General features: G+C 40.6%; 1 long non-coding RNA gene and 1 gene segment (V, D, J or C); one reads left to right on the top strand and one right to left on the bottom strand.

Annotated features, from left to right (window-relative positions):
• Nucleotides 1–13,563, bottom strand: part of LOC110255504 — a 46,200-nt gene extending 32,637 nt beyond the window's left edge. The window contains exon 1 of the long non-coding RNA XR_002335916.1: nt 13,512–13,563. This is a non-coding gene — a long non-coding RNA (uncharacterized LOC110255504). The remainder of the gene's footprint in view (nt 1–13,511) is intronic.
• Nucleotides 1–23,758, top strand: part of LOC102158411 — a 51,989-nt gene that overhangs the window by 27,576 nt on the left and 655 nt on the right. The window contains 5 exon segments of the C gene segment in view: nt 13,507–13,558; nt 16,597–16,926; nt 20,419–20,478; nt 21,311–21,355; nt 21,642–21,683. Of these exon segments, the coding sequence occupies nt 13,507–13,558; nt 16,597–16,926; nt 20,419–20,478; nt 21,311–21,355; nt 21,642–21,683 (529 nt within the window).

The raw sequence follows: 23,758 nt of genomic DNA, 5'->3' as shown, positions 1-23,758 counted from the left end.
TGAGCCTCCAGCTGCATTTCTGTCTGTGGCCCATTCTTAAAACAAGCATGATTAGAATTGATTTGATCCACACAAATGGCCAGTTTCCACCCCAACCAGCAGCACTAGCACTACACACAATTGAGTATTTCTTGTGTGACACACTGAATAATGAAGATAACTGACATGCTGCTCTATGATGAATTTTCCTGCTTGGATAAAATAGCTCACCTTATAGTTGAGTTTATTTTAATTCAAACTAGCTAAACACAAAGGGAAAATGATAGCAATGATTTCATCGTACAGGTTAAAAGAAGCGTATTCAGGCAATTTTAGACCATAACTCCTAAGAGAAAGATACTATTTCTGATAACATTTCATATGTATTCAACAATCCCTCATGTCTTCCTTTTGTAATTCCAACACTTTAGGCCAACTACCTAATTCAAAACAAGAAAAATTAGACTAATTTTAACAATTAGTTGAACATAACAATTGATATGTTGGAATTTGTTACTTTTTAAAATTATACAAAGATTAAATGCATGAGTTTAAGACCCACAAAGGAAAAGTAGGGTCTTAAAAAAATATAAAAGAAATCTGAGACATGACACAAAAAACTTAATTCTGTAAATCAAAATAAAAATATCTTCTATTGGGAGTTACCTGACGGCCCAGCAGTTAAGGATCTGGTGTTGTCACTGATGTGGCTCATGTCACTGCTGTGGCACAAGTTTAATCCCTGGCCCGGGAACTTCCACATGTGCAGGTATGGCCCAAAACAGCAAAAAAAATTTAAAACACCCAAAATACATATTTTTCCTATTAAAATGTGTTATTCCTGTATATTAAGAAATCTTTTGATTAGGAATAAGGCACCAGACTTGATTTCTGCAAATATTCATCAACAAATCAGCCTCAGCCTCACTGAAAACAGGATGGGTCTTGACATTATCTTGCCAGCCACAGGCAGGCTACCAGTGTATGTGGTTATGGTGCAACATCTGCGAGGTATCACCATCAAGACATTCTTTATTAGCCATTCAATAACATCAGCATTGATGTCGCCACTCAACTTTCAATAAGGAGACCCTCTCTCTGGTCCTTTATTTCCTTCTGGTAATTTTCAATGAAGGTTTTTCATATAGAAAAAGAAAAAACAGGGAAATATTTGAGATGTAGCGTTAAAGGCAAAATGCTACATTTGCCACATGTGTTTATAAAGAAGACTGTGTACTGAATATGGGCTGTGTTTTAGATGTGTAAAGAACCATGGATAAAGCCACAGAAGAATTTATTTTAAATGCTTTAGCATTTGGAAAAGGATTGACTATCACATGCCCATTTTTTTTTTTTTTTTTTGGTCTTTTTGCCATTTCCCCAACTGCTGCCATGGCATACAGAGGTTCCCAGGCTAGGGGTCGAATTAGAGCTGTAGCCACCAGTCTACACCAGAGACACAGCAACGCGGGATCCGAGCCTCGTCTGCAACCTACACCACAGCTCACGGCAATGCCGGATCCTTAACCCACTGAGCAAGGCCAGGGATCGAACCCGCAACCTCATGGTTCCTAGTCGGATTCGTTAACCACTGAGCCACAAAGGAACTCCCACATACGCATATTTTTGTTTTGTCTGAATACTTGCAGAAAGCAGGGGCCAAAGCACATTACGTGCCACTGATGCAGCCCAGAGCCTCCACCTGACACTACTTATTTTTCTTTCCACTGTTGTTTTTCTATGTCGATGTCACTTCAATGGTCACCTTCTTTTCCACTTAACATTTTACCATAGCTGTGCCAGACATCTACAGATAGTATAAATGATAGACTCAGAATAGTCTTTCAGCAAGTATTCTATAAACTTCATACTTGGCCCGCATCGCATCACCTCAGCACCACCCAAAAGCCTTCATTTTGGAACACCTGAGTCTTGAATCTTGATTACAGTTAAGCACAGTGACTTTCAGTTTGTGCTACAGAACTGGAACTCAGGCGCTGGGTCTGGTAGTGCGTGCTCAGGGGCCCACAATTTCCCAGCCCCACCCAAGTCCCCTCTCCTCACTGTTCCCACTACCCATGCCTCTGGGCCATCAGGGTATACTTAGCCTGAAAAATTAGCATAACTTTACATGTCAAGAAGGTCCCGCATACAACTGGCATAACTGAGAAGGAGTCTGCACTTCAGTTGGAAGCCAATTCTCCCTTTGTTCTCAAAGTTCATTTCAGATGGATTCCTCAGCTGATCCTTCCCAACGCTGTCTTTACCATTTTGGAGAATACGATGCTGGGACAGGATGACTTTGTTCTGCCCTCTGACCCTCATGCTCCCTGATTCAATTTATGATTATTCCTTACACACACATACAACACCAGATTCACTAAAACTGCAACATTCCTGCAGTGTATATGCTGGGAGTTCCTACTGTAGCTCAATGGGTTAAGACCCCAACGTAGTGTCTATGAGGATGCAGGTTCGATCCATAGCCTTGCTCAGCAAATTAAGGATCCGGCATTGCCCCAAGCTGTGGCTAGGCTGAAAGCTGCAGCCCGATACAACCCCTAGCCCAGGAAGTTCCATATGCCACAGGTGTGGCCATAAAAACGAAAAGAAAAAAGAAAAAAAAGTATATCCTAAGTGGAGCCCAGCAGTCATCTCCGGAAAGCTGTCAAGTTTCAAGGTGAAACATGAATTCCCATCATTTCTTGAGCATTTTCTCTGCATCTGGGACTGGGCTACATGTTGTGCTCACATGATCCTATTTACTCTCCATGGGATCCCATGAGGTCCCTTTCACAGAGGAGGAAAAGGAGGTGAAACAACTAGTGCAAGACTACGCAGCAGTCATATTACTTTGGGCATCTAAAATCCTCATCTGGTGGGGCCTCTGGAGGAAATGAGCCAAGGCTAGCTCAGATGGCAGGGGTGTTTTTTTAGCTGGGATGTCTGTTCTGGGATCATCCCTTTCTCCCAAGCAGGCAGCACACTCACTGCTCTACTGGTATCAAGCGGATAAAGCATGAGATTAGCCTTTAGCCAGTCCTGGTTCTAAATTCCAACCTAATTCCTTAGGCATGCAGCCTTGGAAAAGTGACTTTAAAACCAGCTCCAGGGGTAACGAATCCAACTAGTACCTTGAGAATGTGGGTTTGATCCTTGGACTCTGCTCAGGAGATTATGGAACCGCCTTTACCGTGAACTGCAGTGTAGCTCCCAGGCAGCTTGGATCTGGCATTACTGTGGCGTGAGCCGCCAGCTACGGCTCTGATTTGACCCCTAGCCTGGAAATTCCATGTGTTGTGGGTGAGGCCCTAAAAACAAACAAACAAACAAAAATACAGCTCCAGCTTTCCCCAGTTCTAAACCAAGGATAATATTTATCCCCCAGGGTTATTTTCAGGATTTAATAAAATAATGAACAAAAATCAATTAGCACACTGCTAAAATGTAGTCGGTGCCCAGCCAAGGATGGCTGTATTGCTGTTATCATTCCACCGACATTCTTCAGCATTTCTCAGAACTTTCACGTTGACCACCCCCCTCTTCCCCCTGCGGTCAGACTTCTGTCTCCGCCCTCCTGGTCCCGCCCTCCCTGCTTCCCTCATTTCTTTCCCCAGTTGCCTCCTTGCACCCTAGAGAAACAGCAGCTCTGGCCCTGACCTGGCCTCTATCACCTGCTCAGGTGTGGAGTTCTGGGCAATTTGAGCACCCATCACCATGTGCTCCTCCACCTGGGCAGGACCCAGAGCCATGCTGGGCTGCTGGCCCTCTCTGGGCCCTCCTGGTTCCTGGTAAGTGTCAGCCCCTTCTGAGCAGGTGGGGTGCACTGGGAGGCCATGGGCTCAGCCTGCCCTCATTACTGCCATCTCTTTTGCAGGCCCAAGAGATCAGGCTGGTACAGCTGCCCGTGATAGTGTCGCGTGTGGGGAACTCTGTCACCATGCCCTGCCGGATCAATACGTCCGTCAGCTACATCCATTGGTATCGCCAGCTGGAGGGCCAGGCCCCTGAGAGGCTCCTCTATCTGGCCACATCGCAGCGGGATGTGCAGTGGGATTCCGTCCTGCAAGGCAATAAGGTCACCGCTAAGAAGGGCAATGATGACAAAAGCTGTACCCTGTCCTTGATGAAGCTGGAGAAGAGTGATGAGGGCCTGTATTACTGTGCTGCCTGGGATTCCCACAGCCCTGCTCGCAGTCTGGGACCCAGCACAAAAAGCACAGGCGCCCATTGATTGGCCCAGACCTGGCAACTGCCACCGCCTCTGTGTCTCTTGGGTCACCTTGCAATCATCCCTCAATATCCTGGCCTGAGTGACTCCCTTTCTATGGGTCCTCTGCAGATAAATTTGAGTGGGTGCTGGATCCAACCCAGGGAGGGAGATGTCCTGTCCGAAGGGACCTTTCATCTTTTGTCTTTTTTTTTTTTTTTTTTTTTTTTTTGCCTTTTCTAGGGCCACTCCTGAGGCATGTGGAAGTTCCCAGGCTAGGGGTCTAATCTGAGATGTAGCCTCCGGCCTACGCCAGAGCCACAGCAATGTGGGATCCGAGCCGCGTCTGCGACCTACACCACAGGGCCAGGGATTGAACCTGCAACCTCATGGTCCCTAGTCGGATTCGTTAACCACCAAGCCACAATGGGAACTCCCGAAGGGACCTTTTGAAAGAATATCCTGCTCAGCATTTCTCCAGCATTTGGAGGAGAATCTGAGCTGCTCAATCTACCAGCCATTAGTCACATGTGGCTATTGAGCCCTTGACATGTAGTTAGTCCGAGAGTTGAAGCTGAGACGAGCCTGTATGTATACAACACAAACTATATTTTGAAGACAGAAGCAAAAAAAAAAAAGGACTATCTCCTTAACTATTTTCATATTGACTGCTTGTTGCAATGGTATTATGGCTATCTTGGACTAAGTAAAAATAGTCCTAATATTAATTTTAATTGTCTTTGTCCCCCTTTCTAATGCAGAAGCCAAAACATTTAGGTTTTTTTAATGTCTTTTTGCCTTTTTTAGGGCCCCTCCCGCGGCGTGTGGAGGTTCCCAGGCTAGGGGTCAAATTGGAACTGTAGCCTCCGGCCTACGCCAGAGCCACAGCAACGTGGGATCCAAGCCGCGTCTGCGACCTACACCACAGCTCACAGGAATGCCAGATCCTTAACCCACTGAGCAAGGCCAAGGATCAAACCCGCAACCTCATGGTTCCTAGTCAGATTCATTAACCACTGAGCCATGACAGGAACTCACAAAACATTTAATTTTTAAATTATCTTTATTCATTTTAGGATCATACCCATGGCATATGGAAGTTCCCAGGCTAGGGGTCAAATCGGAGCTGCAGCTGCCAGTGTATGCCACAGCAATGCCAGACTTGAGCTACATCAATGACCTATACCACAGCTTGCAGCAACACTGGAATCTTAACCCACTGTGCAAGGCCATGGATCAAACCTGTATCCTCAAGGATACCAGTCAGGTTTGTTTGTGCTGATCTACAGTGGGAATTCCTAATTTTTTTTTAATTATAGTTGATTTACAATGTTCTGTCAAATTCTGCTGTATAGCAAAGAGATGCAGCCATACACACACATATACTTTCTTCTCATACTGTCTTCCATCATGTTCTATCACAAGTGATTGGATAGAGTTCCCTGTGCTGTACAGCAGGATATCATTGCCTACCCATTCTAAATGTTATACTTTGCATCTATGAACCCCAAACTCCCAGTTCATCCCACTCCCTCCCTCCTCTCCAAAAAGCCAAAACATTTTAAAGTTGTGGCCTGAATTGACTCACATTTATTCCTGTTGGACAGTGCTGGAAGAGACTGGCAATATAAGAATCTGCCCATCTCCCTTGAGGAATGCACACATGAAGTGCTGTGCAAATGATTTCAAGGGGGAAGGACTCTCTGGAGATTTGGCACAAAATGCTTGAAAGCGGAGCCTGGAAGTGAACTCCTGATTTCAGTCTCTGAGTTGCTGCCTCACCCCTTGTTATCATTTTGCAGGGGAGAAGCCAGAAGTTAGAAGCCCAGGAAACAATACTAGTAATATCTCAGTGTCCTCATCCATTGGCACGCCTGGCACTCAAACTCATGCTGTCAGACAATGGTCATCGTAGTGGATGACAATGGGGATGACTCATCTCTCTGGGGATGAGCCATGGAGCCCTCTGCCCCACATTCCTTGAACGTCGCTATACGTGGAATTTGGAGTAGAGAATCGAAATTCTCTCTTCTGTAAAATGAGGTGGTTGCACTGTGAAAATTATGACTCTGATTTCTGCATTCAAGTAAAATCATACAAATCAGGTATCACTATGTCCACTACCTTCTTATGGAACCTGTTCAACTTCTTGAAAAGAAAAGAAGAAAAGAAGAGAAAAGAAAGAGCTGTGTCACTTATTCTCCAGCCCTGAACAGGAAATCCCTCACCTGCTATATGTGGAGGAGAAATAAAAGCTCTTTGAGGTCTGAGCTGAATAGAAATCCTTTTCAACTGAAAATTCAAGGTTTATGTACAGCTTAATAGCAACAATAAAATGATTAATATGAGAAAAGTCTATGATTCTGAAAAATTTCGGTGTCACAGATTCCTTAGCTCATTGTCTACATCTCTGAGCTTCGATTTTGAACTTAGAGATGTGTCGTTCAGACCTTCTCTGCTTCTGGAAGAGCCCCACAATCTACCCTCTAGTGGAGGCTTAATTCAAGGCTAAGATCCCCTGGTAAGTGTGAGAAGAGATGGGGCAGACACTTACTTCAGCTCTGGGTTTGTGTTGTTCCTTTACTTCATCTTCTCCATTGTCCTAATCAAACTCTTTCCTCTTCTTGCATCCATCCCAGTGCCTGGCTCCACAGGGGAGAGAATTCTGTGAACTGGGGACAGTGAGGGGTGTGGCTAACAGGAGGAATTAGCTCATCACTCACGTCCTTATACAATTGCATTGTCCACAGTCCCCAAGAAGAGACAGCCCAGTGCCTGTGCTGTGAACCTTGACACTGCCCTACTGGGAACCCTACTCTCCCACCCTCACTGGCTCCTGCTTTGCCCTGATGAGCTAGCTCTGTGAGCTTGAGCAAGATCACCACACTTCTAGGTATCAGTTTTCTCATCTCTAAAACAGAATTCAACAGTGCCAAAAACTTCTCTCTCTCGGAATTATGCCACTTAATTGTAGTTTCAACCTCTAGGGTGACAGACTAGCTCTTTTCTGCATGAACATCCTACTGAGAAATATTTAGAGACCTAGAGTTTGTCTTTCTTGGGTGATCTCATTTTCAGGGTAATCACTGCCAGAATCCTAAACCGTTTTCCTTAAGAAAAGGCCCCAAGTTTTTTTTACTCTGATTGTCATTTGCTTTGGGGAGAATTCTAGCCAGTCTCTCTCAAGTGAGGTATTCAGCAGGGAAAGGCCTGGCTGTGTATTCTGTTGATGCCCTGGGTCATGTTAATTAAAGGCAGAGTGACATAGTAGAACAGTAACAGATCTTTATAAATTTTTGAATCCAACTATTTAGACATGAATTTTCCCTATCACTTTGGCACAGGAAAAATAGAACATTTGCACCCAGCACCTTCCTTGCCCATGTTTGCTGTGAGGTGGGTGGGGCTCTCTCTGAAAGACAAGGGTGGGTGTGGCTGCTCCACAGCCTTGACCCTGAAGCTCCATCACACAGAGTGTGTGCTGGGGGGCAGGGCTGAGACCCTGTAGGTCCTCATGATGGGGAGTTCTCCTGTCAGGAGATGCCAATGATATCATTCAAGTCAGGGAACTAAGCGCATGAAAAGGGTGTACCCCCCAGTCCACACTATGCCCCCAATAGTAGCTTTGTGATCTGCCTGCTTCTTCCAGGAGACAGAGAGGGAGGAAGGAGAAAAAGGTCATGGGATCCACTGACCTCCTGTGTTATGCCCAGGTTGTGCTATGCATCTCTTCATACTGATGCTGAGACATGGATGTTTTCACTACATTCTCACAGTTAGGGACACTGAGTATTAGATGGAAATACATCGGGAAAATCATGGGCAGATTTGGAATTATATGCAGTACTGAATGACTTCATGTTCCCTTCAGTAGCACACTGTATGGTCTTGGTTGTACAGAAAGAAGTGTAAGTTTCAACTCTACTCCCTGAGCAGCCTCACGTTCCATCCTCATCCCTGTGGGGACTTGTTTCCTGCCTCAAAATGCCGTCAAAAATGCCGTCATTTAGATAAAACAAGCTAATAAGTATCACTGTTTTGGTAAGTGTAAACACTATTGAAGTTAAGAATTACAGTTTTATTTTAACAGCTTTCATGTGTACCAGTGGATCCATCACATAGATTTATCTCTATAGGGAAGGCTTGCTTGGTGCAGTAGGGGGAGTTAACAATGGCAGAATGGCTCTGGAGTGGACACAGGGACCCCTATCTGGGTCCTAGCAGATGGACAGCTCATCTGTCCTCAGAGGACCCCTCAGCTGCTTCTAGTAATTTCTTTTTCTCCTAATCCAAGATGACTGGTTTAAGATTATGTAATAGCCTAGAAGACAGTTCTTCTTTCGCCATATCAGAGAACCAGATTTTGTTTTCAAATTTTAGTTCAAATAAGGAATCTATATTTCAAAGAAAATAGAATTCTACGATTTTTTTTTTTTAGTCTACAAAAATGATGTCAGTTTAGAACTTATTTTCTCACTTTGCATTACTTTAGTAAAGAGTCGTGTTGCCTGCCACAACAGAGAAATGCAAAACCACAAGGAGGTACCATCTCACACCAGTCAGAATGGCCATCATCAAAAAAAAAATCTACAAACAGTAAATGCTGGAGAGGGTGTGGAGAAAAAGGAACCCTCGTACACTGTTGGTGGGAATGTAAATCGGTGCAGCCACTGTGAAAAACTGTATGGGAGTTCCTTAAAACACTAAAAATAGAGTTGCCTATGATGCAGCAATCCCACTCCTGGGTATATATCTGGGGAAAACTATAATTCAAAAAGATTCATACACCCCAATGTTCATAGCAGTACTATTTACAATAACCAAGACATGGAAGCAAACTAAATGTCCATAGACAGAGGAGTAAATAAAGATGTGATATATATACACAATGTAATACTACTCAGCCAAAAAAGAATGAAATAGTGTCACTTGAGGCAACATGGATAGAATCTAGAGATCATCATACTAAGTAAAGTAAGTGAGAAAGACAAATACCATATGATATCACTGATTTATGAAACAGAAACAGACTCACTGACATAGAAAACAAACTTATGGTTATAAAAGGGGATGGGGGACTAAATGAAGAGTATGGGATTAGCAAATACAAACTACTATGTATAAAATAGATAAACAACCATGTCTTACTGTATAACACAGGGAGCTGTAGTCAATATCCTATAATGAACCACAGTGAAAAAGAATATGAAAAATAAAGTGTATATATATATGTATAACTGAATCACTTTGTTGTACACCAAAAACTAACACAAGATTGTAAATCAACTATACTTCAATTTGAAAAAGAATAGTGTTGCCCAGTAAATGGAGAACTTTGTTCACATTTCTCAGGTATACTTGTGTTGGAGTATTTGTATTTTCAGTTACTGAAGAGCTTCCTCTTTTCAGAAATACACCCCCAAATCGCTAACGAAGCAGCCATGGTGTTTGTGAGAACAGAAAGGCCTTTCCTTGAAAGCAACTCTGAGCCGTTTCAGAAGAGCAGAACACCTGGGAATAAAAGTCTTAATTCTTTGAATACTATTCCTGGAAATTTAGAAAAGCAGGCAGTTAACAGTTGGTGTCAATCAGTTCTTTTCCTGCTTTTAGACTTTCATCTTTCTTTCAGTGTTTTCAATGACTATTTTTCTGTGGAAAACCGATATTTGGGTCCATTTATCACAGGAAAACTTAGAAAATATCAGACACCATGGCATCTACTTTCAAGGACTTTCAAAAGAACCCAGGAGATCAACTAACCAGAACGAAGGTTTTAAACTGCTGGTCACCTCATGAAGTTAGGAGAAAGATGGAATTTTTGTAGGCACTCTAAGCAGTGATAACTCAGGCTGGATCAAGATATTTGGAGAAGGGAGTAAACTCATAGAAACTCCCCCTGGTAAGTAACTTTTTTTTTAGTCTTCCTTTAGCAGTGAAAAACTGACAGATGATTTTTATAAAAAACAATTTAGGATCCCCCTTATCTGACTGCCACATTCTTGACCTCAGCATATGAATGGCAATTTTGCAGCTACTAGTCACTGTATATGGAAATAAAACTATTTACTTCCCTGCTTGTAAGCCATTGAAATTCATCTTAGAACACACACACACACACACACACACACACAACTCAGGCTAATAGAGTTCCTGTCATGGCTCAGTGGAAACAAATTTGACTAGCATCCATGAGGATGCAGGTTCAATCCCTGGCCTTGCTCAGTGGGTTAAGGATCCAGCATTGCCTGTGTGTATGCAGGTCACAGATGCAGCTTGGGTCCTGAGTTGCTGTGGCTGTGGTGTAGACCAGTGGCTGCAGCTTTGATTCAACCACTAGCCTGGAAACCTCCATATACCGTGGGTGTGGCCCTAAAAGACAAAAATAAAATAAAATAAAACAAAACAAAATAAAAAACAAAACAGGATAAGTATTAAAATATTTTGAGGACTATGTTTCATTTATACTTCAATATTCTTACAATATTATCATGGTATGTTATTATGTTGGTATAAGTTACTGTTTCAAGTTCCTATCCCTGTAAACAATCTATTAAGTGGGAAACACTTTTCTTAATTTTCTCTTCTCTATAAAACAAAGTGAATAATCTGGACCCTTATGTAATGTTAGAAATATTAAGTCTAACTTCTTATATTCTGAATATTTACCCTTCTGTAGCCTGATCTTTTAAATGGATTATTTGATTTCCTAATTAGTAATAATCATAACCTGTATTACTACTCATGTGTGAAAACAATGTTTCTGACTCTAATCATGGCTCTGAAATGACCTCTTCCCCCTAAAAGTCTCTGTAAGTCATATTGTTTATGCATTTATTAAGTACTCAAAATATGAATCTTAGGGTGTCTCTCAAGAATGACTCCATTGCCCACAATTTCCTTTCTGTATTGATATCAAATTAGCTACAAATGTTAAAGCTGTTAAAAACTATAGCAGTTGCACTTCATTGCATTATTGAATTGTGTGACTCACAGCTGCATTTGCACTCATGATGGGAGTGGAAAATACCAAACCAAATACTGCAGAAATACCAAACTGAACAGAATTCTCTGATGAGCAGCACAGGATTTTACTTCAGTGCCCTAGAGATAAGAAGGATATTTTTAAATCAAAAAGGAGCAGTTTTTCAGCAGTGAATAGCTCAAGATAACATCACTAAGAATTCATACTCTGCAACAATGTATCTGGCCTAGGAAATGACAACTGGATTCTGGAAAGAAGTTACTTTAGAATCATTCCAGATGGGCCCATCTCAAAACATATAAATCACAAAATACTTGTAAAATATGGTGAATATACATGTCTTAAACACTCAAGTCTATTGTTCCTTTTTTTTTTCCTCTTTGGTAATTAAGGAATGATTAACTATTACAGTCTTGGCAAAGACATACTTTATACATGAAAATCTTTTAAGAGAGGAGATTGAGAGGATTTAGGCAACATGGTGAGGAAAGATATAATCAAACTCTCCAATGTAGCTGAAGCGAGACAAGAACAGACGAGCTGCCCAGTCAGGGTGGTGTCGGTTCTTTGACTCTTGATCACATTTTTACTTAATGTGGTTTTGCCGAGCATCATCTCTGTGTAATGTTAGCATGGCCAATTTTTGTATATTTATATAAATATTGAAAGAATAAGCACAATTATAAAAACAGGCACAGTTCTGTTTGATTTCTGAATGTTTTGCTTCTATCTCACAGAACTGCAACTGTCAAACATAATTTCCAGTTCCCTATGTCATAGTGGAGTTGGACCGTATTAAAATATCCACCCTTGGGGCAGAATAAGAAACAATATATAATGTGCAGACTCTTCATCATTTATTTAAACTGCTTGTTTCCAAGATGTATTTAAGACCTAAGATAGAAAACACACATACAGGCAGAACATGAAATAAAAATAAAAGTCACTAAGGAAAACAGAAGGCAAAAGGCCTGTGATGATCTAGCAGGAAGTACAGGGTAAAATTTCATGCTCAAATGTAGAAGAGTTATGTGTCAGTTCTATCTCAATTTAAAAAGTAAATAATAGCAATTAGATAGAAGAATAAGCACTTTATTGTGAAAAATTATTAAAGTTATATTTGGGAAAAAATAAATATATAAAAGAAGAGAAAAATGAAAATGGGGTGTTGTACATAGTTTTTATTAACTGGTAAAATGAGCACACCAAAGTTTCAAAGATGGTATGTTTTCACACCATAACATTAGAAAAGGATTTCAGTGCAGAAAGTTTAGGAAGGAAGTGAAGATAGGATACTGTCTTCAATATCATCTTATAAAACAGAAGAAATGGTCTTTAAACAAACCCTTTTACACTCTCAGGCCATCAATGCCATGGGCACCGACATTTATTATTCACAGATGGTGACCCTCAGCAGACAGGGTCAAGCAGGTAAGTTTTCGAGGTCCAACATGACTGTAATAGGATTTGAGGATCAGGTATCCTGCCATTTTTTTTTTTCAGTCATTCTTCCTTGAAGGCCCACTGCCAGGAGCTGCAAGCTGACCTCTGTCCATGAGCTGGAGAGAAATCACTCTGAGGGTGAACTTTCCAGTAAAAACTTGGAATGCCAATAGATTGTGCTGTGGATGGGGGCAGGGGAAAGCCATTTGTTTTGAACAACACAAGTGGAGCAATTCTGTATGTGGACTGCCTTCATTAGGTTTTAGCCAGTGTTCCCTTTGATTTTCTTAACCCTGGAAATGCAGCAGGTAAAACTAGATAAAATTGCCTTTAATTGTGTGTGTGAAAAGCATATTTCCTGTGATGATGGCTTTGAGAATTCCAGGCATATTGGAGCACAGTGGAATGCAAACGAAGGAAGGGTCTTCATAGTTGATTGCCACAGATCTAGTTTCAACCTCCAAATACTAAATTTCCATTAGTAAGGGCAAACTTTGGTCCCATGATATTAAAATATCATATTGGAGCAACAAAAACAGCTCAAACAAATCGCTAATAATAATGCTAATGATAATAATCATAGTTATTATTATAATCTCTTTTGCATAGGATTTTTAATAAAATTGCTTTTTCAGATCTTTTTCATATTGGTCTCAATTCAGCACTGATAGGGATGTTGAAATAATTTACTCTAACATTATGTTTTCAAATAAACAAGCCCTGAAATCTTTAATTTACTTGATTTGCTCAACCACAGAACTTGGTAGGAGCAAAATGACCCCGAAACATAACCCTGGTCTCTTGAATCACAAGTCATCATAGTTCCATTAGGATTTTAAGAACTCAGAGAAGCTAAATTAGTCTAAAGTTTTTGATATGGGTTGAATCACTGTGGACTTCATACAACAAAATCTTCGGTGCTGGAACAAAACTTTTCGTCATAGGTAGGTATGAGGAATGCAGCCTTTTCAAGGAGATGGGGGCAGGCAAGAAACAAATTTGAATTATAGTTAAAAATGTTTGGAAAAATGGGAATGGGAATGGGGATTAGATGTCGAAGTTTAGGAGAGGTTTTAAAACAAATGCCTAGAGTAAAGGAAAGCAGAGACAACATGGTGCAGATATAGTAGGATTTGGGTTTGTGTGCATGTGGGCTTATGTAAGAGGGCTCATGGATAACTCCTATAATCATCATGAAAGTGTTGGGCTTAAGGCTGATGTGCGTTATGACAGGTGAGTTTTGTCAATCGATACGTGTCCTTTTCTGATGGTGAAAAGTGTTTTCAAAAATCTAGGCTTTGGAGTCAGGCTAACCTGGAACTCTGGGTCCATAATTTACTGCTGCTGAGAACTTGGTTGATTACTTTTGGGTCTCAGTCTCCTAATCTGTGAAATGGGATAACAGTATGTATCCAGCATGGGTTGTATAAGAATAAATTGAAATAGTGTGAAGAGTTTACTTGGCATGTTGTCTAACACATCAAAAGTGCTGGATAGGTGAATCTACACTCTATTCAAATGAAAGGGAAAACTGTATCCCAGAGGAGAGTTGTTTGCAGCCAAAAATATTGACAGAACGGAAATTCCTCAGAGGATACAGCTTTACTTCTAACCACTCAAATGGAAAGTTCTCTTATGTTCCACTCACACTCACACAGTATTGGTAGGACTTCAGTCTACTTGACAAGAAAAATGATATTAAAATGTGTTTGTTTTTATATTTGTTGTTCTATGTGCTTTAAAGCCTAATCTTTTAATTTAATTGGTATCACCTCTAATATCAACATTTATTGGCTCTAAAATATATTCAGTAAGTTCTGGCTTCATGATCATATTTACCAGAAAGTTTTAATGCATACATTCAATGACTGAGATGTAAAGGCAATTCAATATAGAGATTAAAGTCATAATATGATTTTCTTATTTAAATATGAAATAGCATTACTTAATTTATAAAAGAAAATGAGAAGAAAAAATACAGAACTCTAACTCAATATAAGCATTAAGTATATGGTTGGAGAAATATAGTGCTTACTATTATAATCCATAAAATACTATTTACACTGAAGTGAGATGTATAAAGTCAAGCACATTATGACCTAATTATATTTACAGCATAAGTAAAAAAATCACCACTGTTTGCATATGGATTTAGTAGAGAACTCAGAAACTTTGCTACAGAGGCAAAAATTCTCAAGAATTTTTTTCCTTTCCTTTTAAATAAGTCCAATTTTTCTTTTCTTAAGAAATGACCCACCCAATGATTAAACGAATTCCAAACTAGCTCAAAGAGAATATTAATATGGTATTTGTGTCTCATTAGAAAATCAAGTTGGAGGAGTTCCCATCGTGGCTCAGTGGTTAACGAATCCAACTAGGACCCATGAGGTTGTGGGTTCAATCCCTGGCCTTGCTCAGTGGGTTGAGGATCTGGCATTGCCATGAGCTGTGGTGTAGGTCGCAGACCGGCTTGGATCCCGAGTTGCTGTGGCTGTGGTGTAGGCCGTGGCTACAGCTCCGATTAGACCCTAGCCTGGGAACCTCCACATGCCGTGGGAGTGGCCCTAGAAAAGGCAAAAAAAAAAAAAGAAAGAAAATCAATTTGGAAATGTTCTAACACTTATAATTTTAACCATTGGATTAGCTATAAATGGATAATCAAGTAACATTCCAGCCTTCACGCGACATTCTTTATAAACTGTAATGTTTTCTTTTATATTTTGACATTGTGTCTGCAAGACTATACGTCTCAGGAAGCATGCATTTGACCTTTCTTTAAATATATACACTTTATTCAGCAGGGAAAACAAAGTAAATACTGGAGCTCTAAACAGTTCAGCAGCCTATAAGGTAGATTCCAATTTGGGGAAGACAATGAGAGACAAAGTACAGTGCATGTTGGTCATGCTTAAACTTCAAGTGAAATTCCAGAATAAAATGTGCTTTTGGTGAACATTTTCTAAAGTGAAACAAAAGTCTGATAAGCACTTTACTTGATAAAGTTTATGTAAAACATATCAGAAAATTACACATTTTTAATAGAAGTTTTGGAAAGTTTGCTATTTAGTTTTAAATTCAAATGCTGTAAATGATTTACTCCTCTATTCAAAAGTCTGGAGTGGTTCAGATGGGAAATTGAGATGCTGTATAAAATTAGAAATCTATAAGAATTGCATCACTTCAGAACTGGCCGTAGGACCCACATTTAGAGCTAAAAGTTCAACATCACAAATTGTCAAGTTCGCATGGATATTTTTCCCATTACAAAAAGTGGCTGTTTAAAAATATGATAAAGTTCCTCCTGATATTTACTTGTATGAGGACAGAAATAATTATGGCTCATTTCAGAACCAGTTAAATGAAGAATGAACTTCCACAGAGTTGCAGAACAAGAGAATGTGTTATGTGGCCAAAGAGAGCATAAGTTAGAAAACACAGGATCAGAAAGGGAGGTAGTTTAGAAGCCATCAAAGATTCTCACCTGTAGAGAAGTCATCAAATTCCCCTGATCTCCTCCTCCATCCCTGATCCCACCACCCACCCATCCACTTTAAAACAGACTCTACCTTGAGAGAACAAAAGAGATTAAAAAAATGTTATAATTAAGCCTTGCTATGGAAGTTAGAGTCATGGCCTATGCTATGAGGACATGTCTTGCTCATGGTTAAAGCCTTGCTATGGGGCAGTTAAAAGTCATACCCCATCCCTGCATATGGAGAAAATACGAAGGCCAAGGCGTAATCCAACTTTGCTACTTATTAGCTGTGACACGGGCAAGTGACACAAAGTACTGAACTTCTTTTCCCCTTGAAAATAAGAACAATGAGAAGCACTAATATTCTACTGTGGCTGAACTCCATGGTGAGCACTAACTCATGGCAGGGTTTCTTCCTCTTACTACTCGCTAAGTTTTTCCAAACCACACAATGTTCATGTTACTCGAATAATTCTTTTTCATTATTGTTTCACTTCCCCCCCACAGACAGAAATCTTGCTACAGACATGACCCCCAAGCCCACTGTTTTCCTTCCTTCAATTGCTGAGATAGAGCACTCTAAGGTTGGAACATACCTTTGTCTTCTGGAGAAGTTTTTCCCTAATGCTATTCAGGTTTATTGGAAAGAAAAGAATGACAACAGAGTTCTGGAATCCATGCAAGGAAACACCGTGAAGACTGATGACACATACATGAAATTCAGCTGGCTGACTGTGAGTGAAGAGTCCATGGGTAAAGAACACATATGTTTCGTCAAACATGAGAAAAACAGAGTAGAACCTGTTCAGGAGATTCTTTTTCCTTCAATTAATGAAGGTATGTGAATATAAATTATATGTAATCTCCCAGAACACTGTGTTTCAAGGAAAATATCCCACCTTTTCTGTAAGCATTAATGATAAACAAGTAAGTCTTTGTAAAATGATGTTTCATTTAATTGTAGCATGAATGTCCTGTTATTTCCCCATAGAACTAAAATAGGATATTCTTTGAAACATCAAAAAGAAAATAAAATGTACTTAATCTTTCTCAGCCTCAGTTTCATCTTCCACAATATTAAAGTCACAGTGATGTTTCTTAGGGTTGTTATATGGCTGAAATGAAAGGACATGCATGAAAACATCTAGCAAATTAGCACACAACCAATGTGCAAAAGCAGATGCCATTATAGATGATCTTGGTTGATGAGGAAATAAGAACCATTATACTTCTTGCAGGAAGGGTCTGCTCAATAAGGAAAGCCACACTCACTTCAATCTTGCTCTATTCAAAGTATAACTCAGAAAGGAGTATTAAATGACAAAATTGTGTTCCGATGAGAGTCAGATTACCGCTCAATAAAAAGTAGAGTAATTTGACCACTGTGGTTTTATTATGGTCTTAGGTTTTTGACCTTTGTACTTTACATACCAACTTAAGATAAAATTTTGCAAGTAAGATTGGGTAAGGGTTACCCCCATTCTACATAATGAATGTATTCCTTGCCATTGGTGAATGCCTCTCAAGAAACGTTTATTGCAGCCTTAGCACGTGCCAGTTCTGGAGGAGACATGGGGATGAACACCCTGGGGTGAATTCCTGTCCCAGGAGCTGGCACTACACTAAAGAGAATACATTCTTTTCCTGTTGACTCAGGGTCACCCGATTCTGGCATGATGTCCCAAAGGAGCCCCTGGGTGCAGAGGCTGTACACATCCACTCAGGGAGGGCAGGGAGCTCGGTGTGCCTTGGCCCTGGCAGTGGTGACTGTAACTCACTAGACTCAGTACTTGGTGTCCTGAGTATTAAATTAACAGAGCAAAGGCCCCAGGATGCCCATCAAAAGGAGTCATTTTCGGAGTTCCCGTTGTGGCTCAGTGGTTAATGAATCTGACTAGGAACCATGAGGTTGGGGGTTCAATCCCTGGCCTCGCTCAGTGGGTTAAGGACCTGGCATTGCAGTGAGCTGTGGTGTAGGTCTCATATGTGGCTCGGATCCTGCATTGCTGTGGCTGTGGTGTAGGCTGGCGGCTACAGCTCTGATTAGACCCCTCCCCAGCCTGGGAACCTCCATACGCTCTAGAAAGGACAAAAAAAAAAAAAAAAAAAAAAAAAAGGAGTCATTTTTGCTTCTCCTTGTGTTAAGATGCACTTTTTAAGTATGGGAGACAAGTGTGTAACAAATGTGCAGAGACTTTGCTGTGTACCAGTGCGAATTTCTGAAATAAGTCTTTATCTGCTCCGATCTTTAGTATGTCCAGTGATCAATTAAGATTTGAATGCTTGCCTTGGCTTTGTCTTTGGGCTGAGGTGAAGAGCTAATGCAATTATGTCAGTGAAAACACTTGCTTTCCAAAACATTAGTGGATGTGTTTGTTTATTTATTTATTTATTTACTTTTTCTGGTGACACCCGAGGCATGTGGCAGTGCCCAGGCCAGGGGTCAAATCGGAGCTATGGCTGCTGGCCTATGCCACTGCCACAGTAATGCGGGATCTGAGCCGTCTGTGACCTACACCACAGCTCATGGCAAGCCCATCCTTAACCCACTGAGGGAGGCCAGGGATCGAACCTGCACTCTCATGCATACTAGTTGGTTTCCTTACCGCTGAGCCATCACGGGAACTCCAGAAGTTTTCTGTTTTCCATAAAAGCTAAGAATGTGATATGGAAGCACAAATCATGAAGTGACTTTTGAAGCAAGAGAAAACTAATCTGGTCCAAGTTTTTGACCAATCCTGACTAAGAAAGACATCTTAGGATGCACAACCGTTGACAATGCAGAATTTTCACTTTATTGTTTCTACCTCAATCTATTCATAGTAATAGAGATTTATTTATCTTTTAATGAATATGGTTACTATAAGCCAAACAGATTTCTAAGACACATTAGGATCAGTTCTTGATATTTTAACATCAAAACACCATGTCATTCTTGGCATTTACTGCAAAGTTTTTAGATCTCAAACTCAATTTTTAGATTATACTGAAAAAAGATCTGATCGAGGGCATAACATGACATAGCAGAACCACATCTACACTGACAAGAACACATCCAGAAGAAAAAGGATAAAAATTAAACAACCATTATGGCTCTGATTTTTCCTACCTCCAACAATTCCTTATCTTAAAAAGAAAACCTTGTCTTTGTATGCTTGCCTTTTTTACTTTTTTACACTGCAGATAAACACAGCTCTCACCTCAGGCTTTAAAGAGTCAGAGAGCCATAAATGCGATTTGGCCTGTTTTTCTATATCTGGAATTTTCTATCCCAGGAATGGCACTGAAGTGCTGAGCTCCTGTAATAAAAAGGTTATTTATTGCTAAGAATAATTAAGCTATCTGGAAAATAAGATGTTTCTAGTATCCACTGTGGTGGAATTATGTTCTCTCTTATAGATTATTTTTTCTCTCTCTTTCTATGGGTTATTTGACAAAGCACTTCCCACGTGATCTATCTCATTTAATCCCTACAACGGAGCGTTTGATGCTGGCTCTGCCATCACTGGTATGAACGTTATTTACCCTCGACCCCTTACTCCTCCTTGGTAACATGCAGTCCCTCAATATACAACCCCCTCCAGGGTCACTGGGGGGTAGAGAAGACAGAGCATGTGAAGGACTTAAGGGAGTGCCTGGCCCAGATCCATTCACTCCGGAGCTCTTAGCCTTATTGATATTGTGTTCATTACGCCCACAAACACCACAACTGCAGAAAATCATGTGCAGGAGGTGGGGGTGCTGCAGATGTGTGATTTGGAAGGGTACGGCTGCTTTCCTTTGCTTAGATGGGAAGCTGCCTGAACCAGACTCCTTTGAATGTGAGAGTCTGTGGTAGGTTCTGGGACTGGATGAATTTGATTTGTTAGCAACTCTTCATCTCCAACGCGTGTGCTGAAGACTCTAGAGCAGCCGCTCTTTCTGTTGATCTTTCTGAAAAGTATTTCTCAAATACCTACTTTTCAACAGGCACTGTGCCAGGAGCTATGAACCCAGAAGGAAAACAAGGTGGTCTTGAATATTTACCTCTAGTTGTGATTTAAGAAAAAAGAACGAAAATGTACCTTTGAGGAACTTCATCATTTTCATGTGCTGAAAACAATACATAGATTAGATCTACTGAACTACATTGAATCGGATGAAGTTTCCTGCAGTTGTGGCGCTCCTATTGTTAATGATTGTCTCTCTGCTGGCAGATCGTATTATATGTATGATATATATGTGTTACACACATGCCTACATCCATATGTGTTACACTCATGAATATCTATGCACACTATCAAAGAAGGGGCATGAAAACTGACTAATACTTGCTCTCATTTCTTGTAGTTGTCTCCTCAGCTGTCATGCCTACTGATTCTCCAAATGATTGCTTGAAGGATGAAAGTAGTAAGTTTTTGTACATGCTTGTTTTTACGTTATGCTTTAGTCATTTTTTCCTCCTGATCAATTAACTTATGAACTTCTCTGGCTTAAAGTGGAAAAGACGGAGTTCCCGTCTTGGCACAGCAGAAACGAATCTGCCTAGGAACCATGAGGTTGGGGTTCAATCCCTGGCCTCACTCAGCGGGTCAAGGATCCAGCATTGCCGTGAGCTGTGGTGTAGGTCACAGACGCAGCTCGGATCTGGCGTTGATGTGGCTGTGGCATAGGCCGGTGGCAACGGCTCCAATTAGACCCCTAGCCTGGGAACCTCCATGGTCCTAAAAAGACAAAAATAAAAAAAATAAAATAAAGATAAAGTGGAAAAGACTAATTATCTAGAATTGTGAGTCTAACCATTTTCATAGTTTTAATGACTATCTACTGCCTCTCTGTCAGCCAGTTATGTGCATACCGGCTCATACTTATACACACATATATACATATATACACAATCTCAATAATAGGCGTGAGGAGAGTTCCCACTGTGGCTCAGTGGAAACAAACCCAACTAGAAACCATCAGGTTGCAGGTTTGATCTCTGGTCTCGCTCTGTGGGTTAAGGATCCAGCGTTGCCATGAGCTGTGTGTAGGTCGCAGATGTGGCTCAGAGGCCACGTTGCTGTGGCTGTGGTGTAGGCTGGCAGCAGTAGCTCTGATTTAACCTCGAGCTTGGGAACTTCCAAATGCCATGGGTGTGGCCTTAAAAAGCAATAAATAAATAAATAAATAAATAAATAAATAAAATTAAAATAGCCACAGGCAATTAATTAATACTTGCTCTCATTTCTTCTAGAAGTCTCTGATAGTGATTCTAGAAAGGCCTGTGTAAGAAATGAAAGTGGTAAGTTTTTGCATATATTTGCCTTCATGTCATCTCCTAGCATTGCTCTTCTTCATGATCAAATTACCTTTAAAACTTTCCCATTTGGTGGTAGGAAAAAAGCAATTATTTCTGGAACGGTAGAGCTCACACATTTAATGAGTGTATCTCCTATCTCTGTGGGCAGATTTGACATATATGTGTGTTGTGTAATATATACATACACACACACACACACACATATATATCACACTGTCGAATAAATTGGTATGAACAATTGACTAATGCTTGCTCTCCTTTCTTCTAGAAATCACTAATTCTACAAAAGCTTGTCTGAAAGATGAAAGCAGTAAGTTTCATATATGCCTGTCTTTATGTCATGCTAGAGCACTGTCTTTAACTTATAAATATTCCTGGTTTAAGGTAAAAAGCCAGAATGTCTGCATATTTAAGAATAGACTGGTAATATTTTAAAGTCGATCCATCATTTCCTAGCAGTAATCTTAACACAGTAAATACATATGAGATGACTGTAAATCAGAGTTGCAGTGACAGACTCTGAATTATTTCATCAACGAGCTGCCTTCATTTTGGTGGCTTGGGTTTCAAATGACCGAGCAAAAATGATACCAAGTCGCCTCTGGATTTCCTTAAGGCTTTGGACACTGCTAGCAGCTAGTGAGCTAAACTGACACTTACTGAGAGCTTCGCTGTATGTGAAGCTCTTCATTATATGCAAAAGCCTTGTACTGTGTTTCTTATATATTATCAGTGTGATTTTCATAATACTCCTATGAAGATGTATATAATTTTGCCCCTTTTTAAAAATTAGGGCAATGAACCAAAATTAAGTCCCTGGTACCAAGCCACACAGCCAGATATGGGGTTTCAGCCTGGGCCATTTGAATTTCTCCTCAATTGTCTGTATCAAGACATTGATACAGAGCTAGAAATCCCAATGCTCTGGCCTCGAGACAAGAGGAACACATGGGTGGGGTTGTAAGTATACGAGCTTCTGACTATCACAGGCTGGACTTCAAACTCAGTTCCCTTATTGTTCCCTGCATGAAAATGGGTAAATTACTTCTATGTCTGAGCAAGACTGGTAGAACAGGGAACAAAGACACTTAAGTCTGTTCTTGAAGAAAAGCTCACATGTGTATATCATGAATTGTCTAGAATAAGGTATCCATTTCGCCACCACAGAGTCAGTACTAGGTGGTGGCCCTTTCTGCCTGTGTGGGACGTTCTAAGTGAACTGAGAAGCACTGGCTCTGGTCCTGCTGATCCTTCCTCCAGGCCCAGTGTCGGGGGGCCTGGAACTCAGTGGCCATCTGACCACGGGCAGTGGGTTATGAGCACATCACCTCCTGATCCCGTTCCACACCAAGTGCTAATGATCCCGGAGTTCTGACTCTATGAAGATGAAGCATGGAAAAGGGACATTTCCGGGAGAACAGACTCAACCTTGTGGTTTGTTCATTCAGGAGCCACACCTGCCCCACCATCACTGTTGGTAATTATTTCTTGAAAACATATGTTTCTTATAAAATTTCAAAGGAGAGTAAGTGCAATTGTCTTATAACATCACAGCCACAATGAGAGACATTCAAGACACAGAGGTGACTGAGGCATGAGCTCCTAAAGTTCTAGGGATTTTGGATTAATTTTCTTCCATTGTGTACAATGCTGTCTTGATTAAAAGTTCCCACCCCACTGTGAACAACACCAGGAGATTTCATGAATCGTACCTTTCTCAAGAGTCTCACTGAAGTACGTGTATGGCTCAAGTGCTTCCAAATCACCAATTACATTTTTTATTTATTTAACTCTTGATGTCCAGGGTATGTATTGCACTCGGGGATGCAGGACTGCGGGGAAGCTAAGAATGTGTTTTTAAAGTCATATTGCTGGGATGCTGGATTGAAATGTGGTATCTCACACTTTCTAAGTGTGTGACATCAGGCCAATTCCTCCTCTCTGTCCTCAGTTTATTTGTTAAACGGGACTGAGAATAAAAATCTCATTCACTATTGTAAAAATTAAGATTCAGGTTTTGCCTGCAAAATTCTAAGCGTATGTGGCATTGGTTAGTGGTTAGTGAATACTACCTATTATTAGTTCTTAAACATGTGGAAAGGGTAAAGAAAATGCTAAAAGCAACTTATCACAAGTGGTTTTTTACAACTGGACTCACTCGTTAAAAACACGACCTTACTTTTCAAGAAGGTTCTACTGAATTTAGAATTGAATTTTCAATAAGGTTCTATTGAATTTAGCTGAAGTTGTTTTGAAGACTTGAGTTTTGAACTGGATTCTGAGTTGTCCTGATTGGGCTGGTCGAGGTGGTAGTAGTTTGCTTTGGGGCTTGTAATGTGGGGCATGAGGAGTAACTAATTGTGACCCCTCCCATCACTATGACCT

The sequence above is a fragment of the Sus scrofa genome, chromosome 9, assembly GCF_000003025.6.
Source record: "Sus scrofa isolate TJ Tabasco breed Duroc chromosome 9, Sscrofa11.1, whole genome shotgun sequence".
Lineage (NCBI taxonomy): Eukaryota > Metazoa > Chordata > Mammalia > Artiodactyla > Suidae > Sus > Sus scrofa.
The sequence above is the reverse complement of the archived record's forward strand: the minus strand, read 5'-3'. Positions and strand labels throughout refer to the sequence as shown.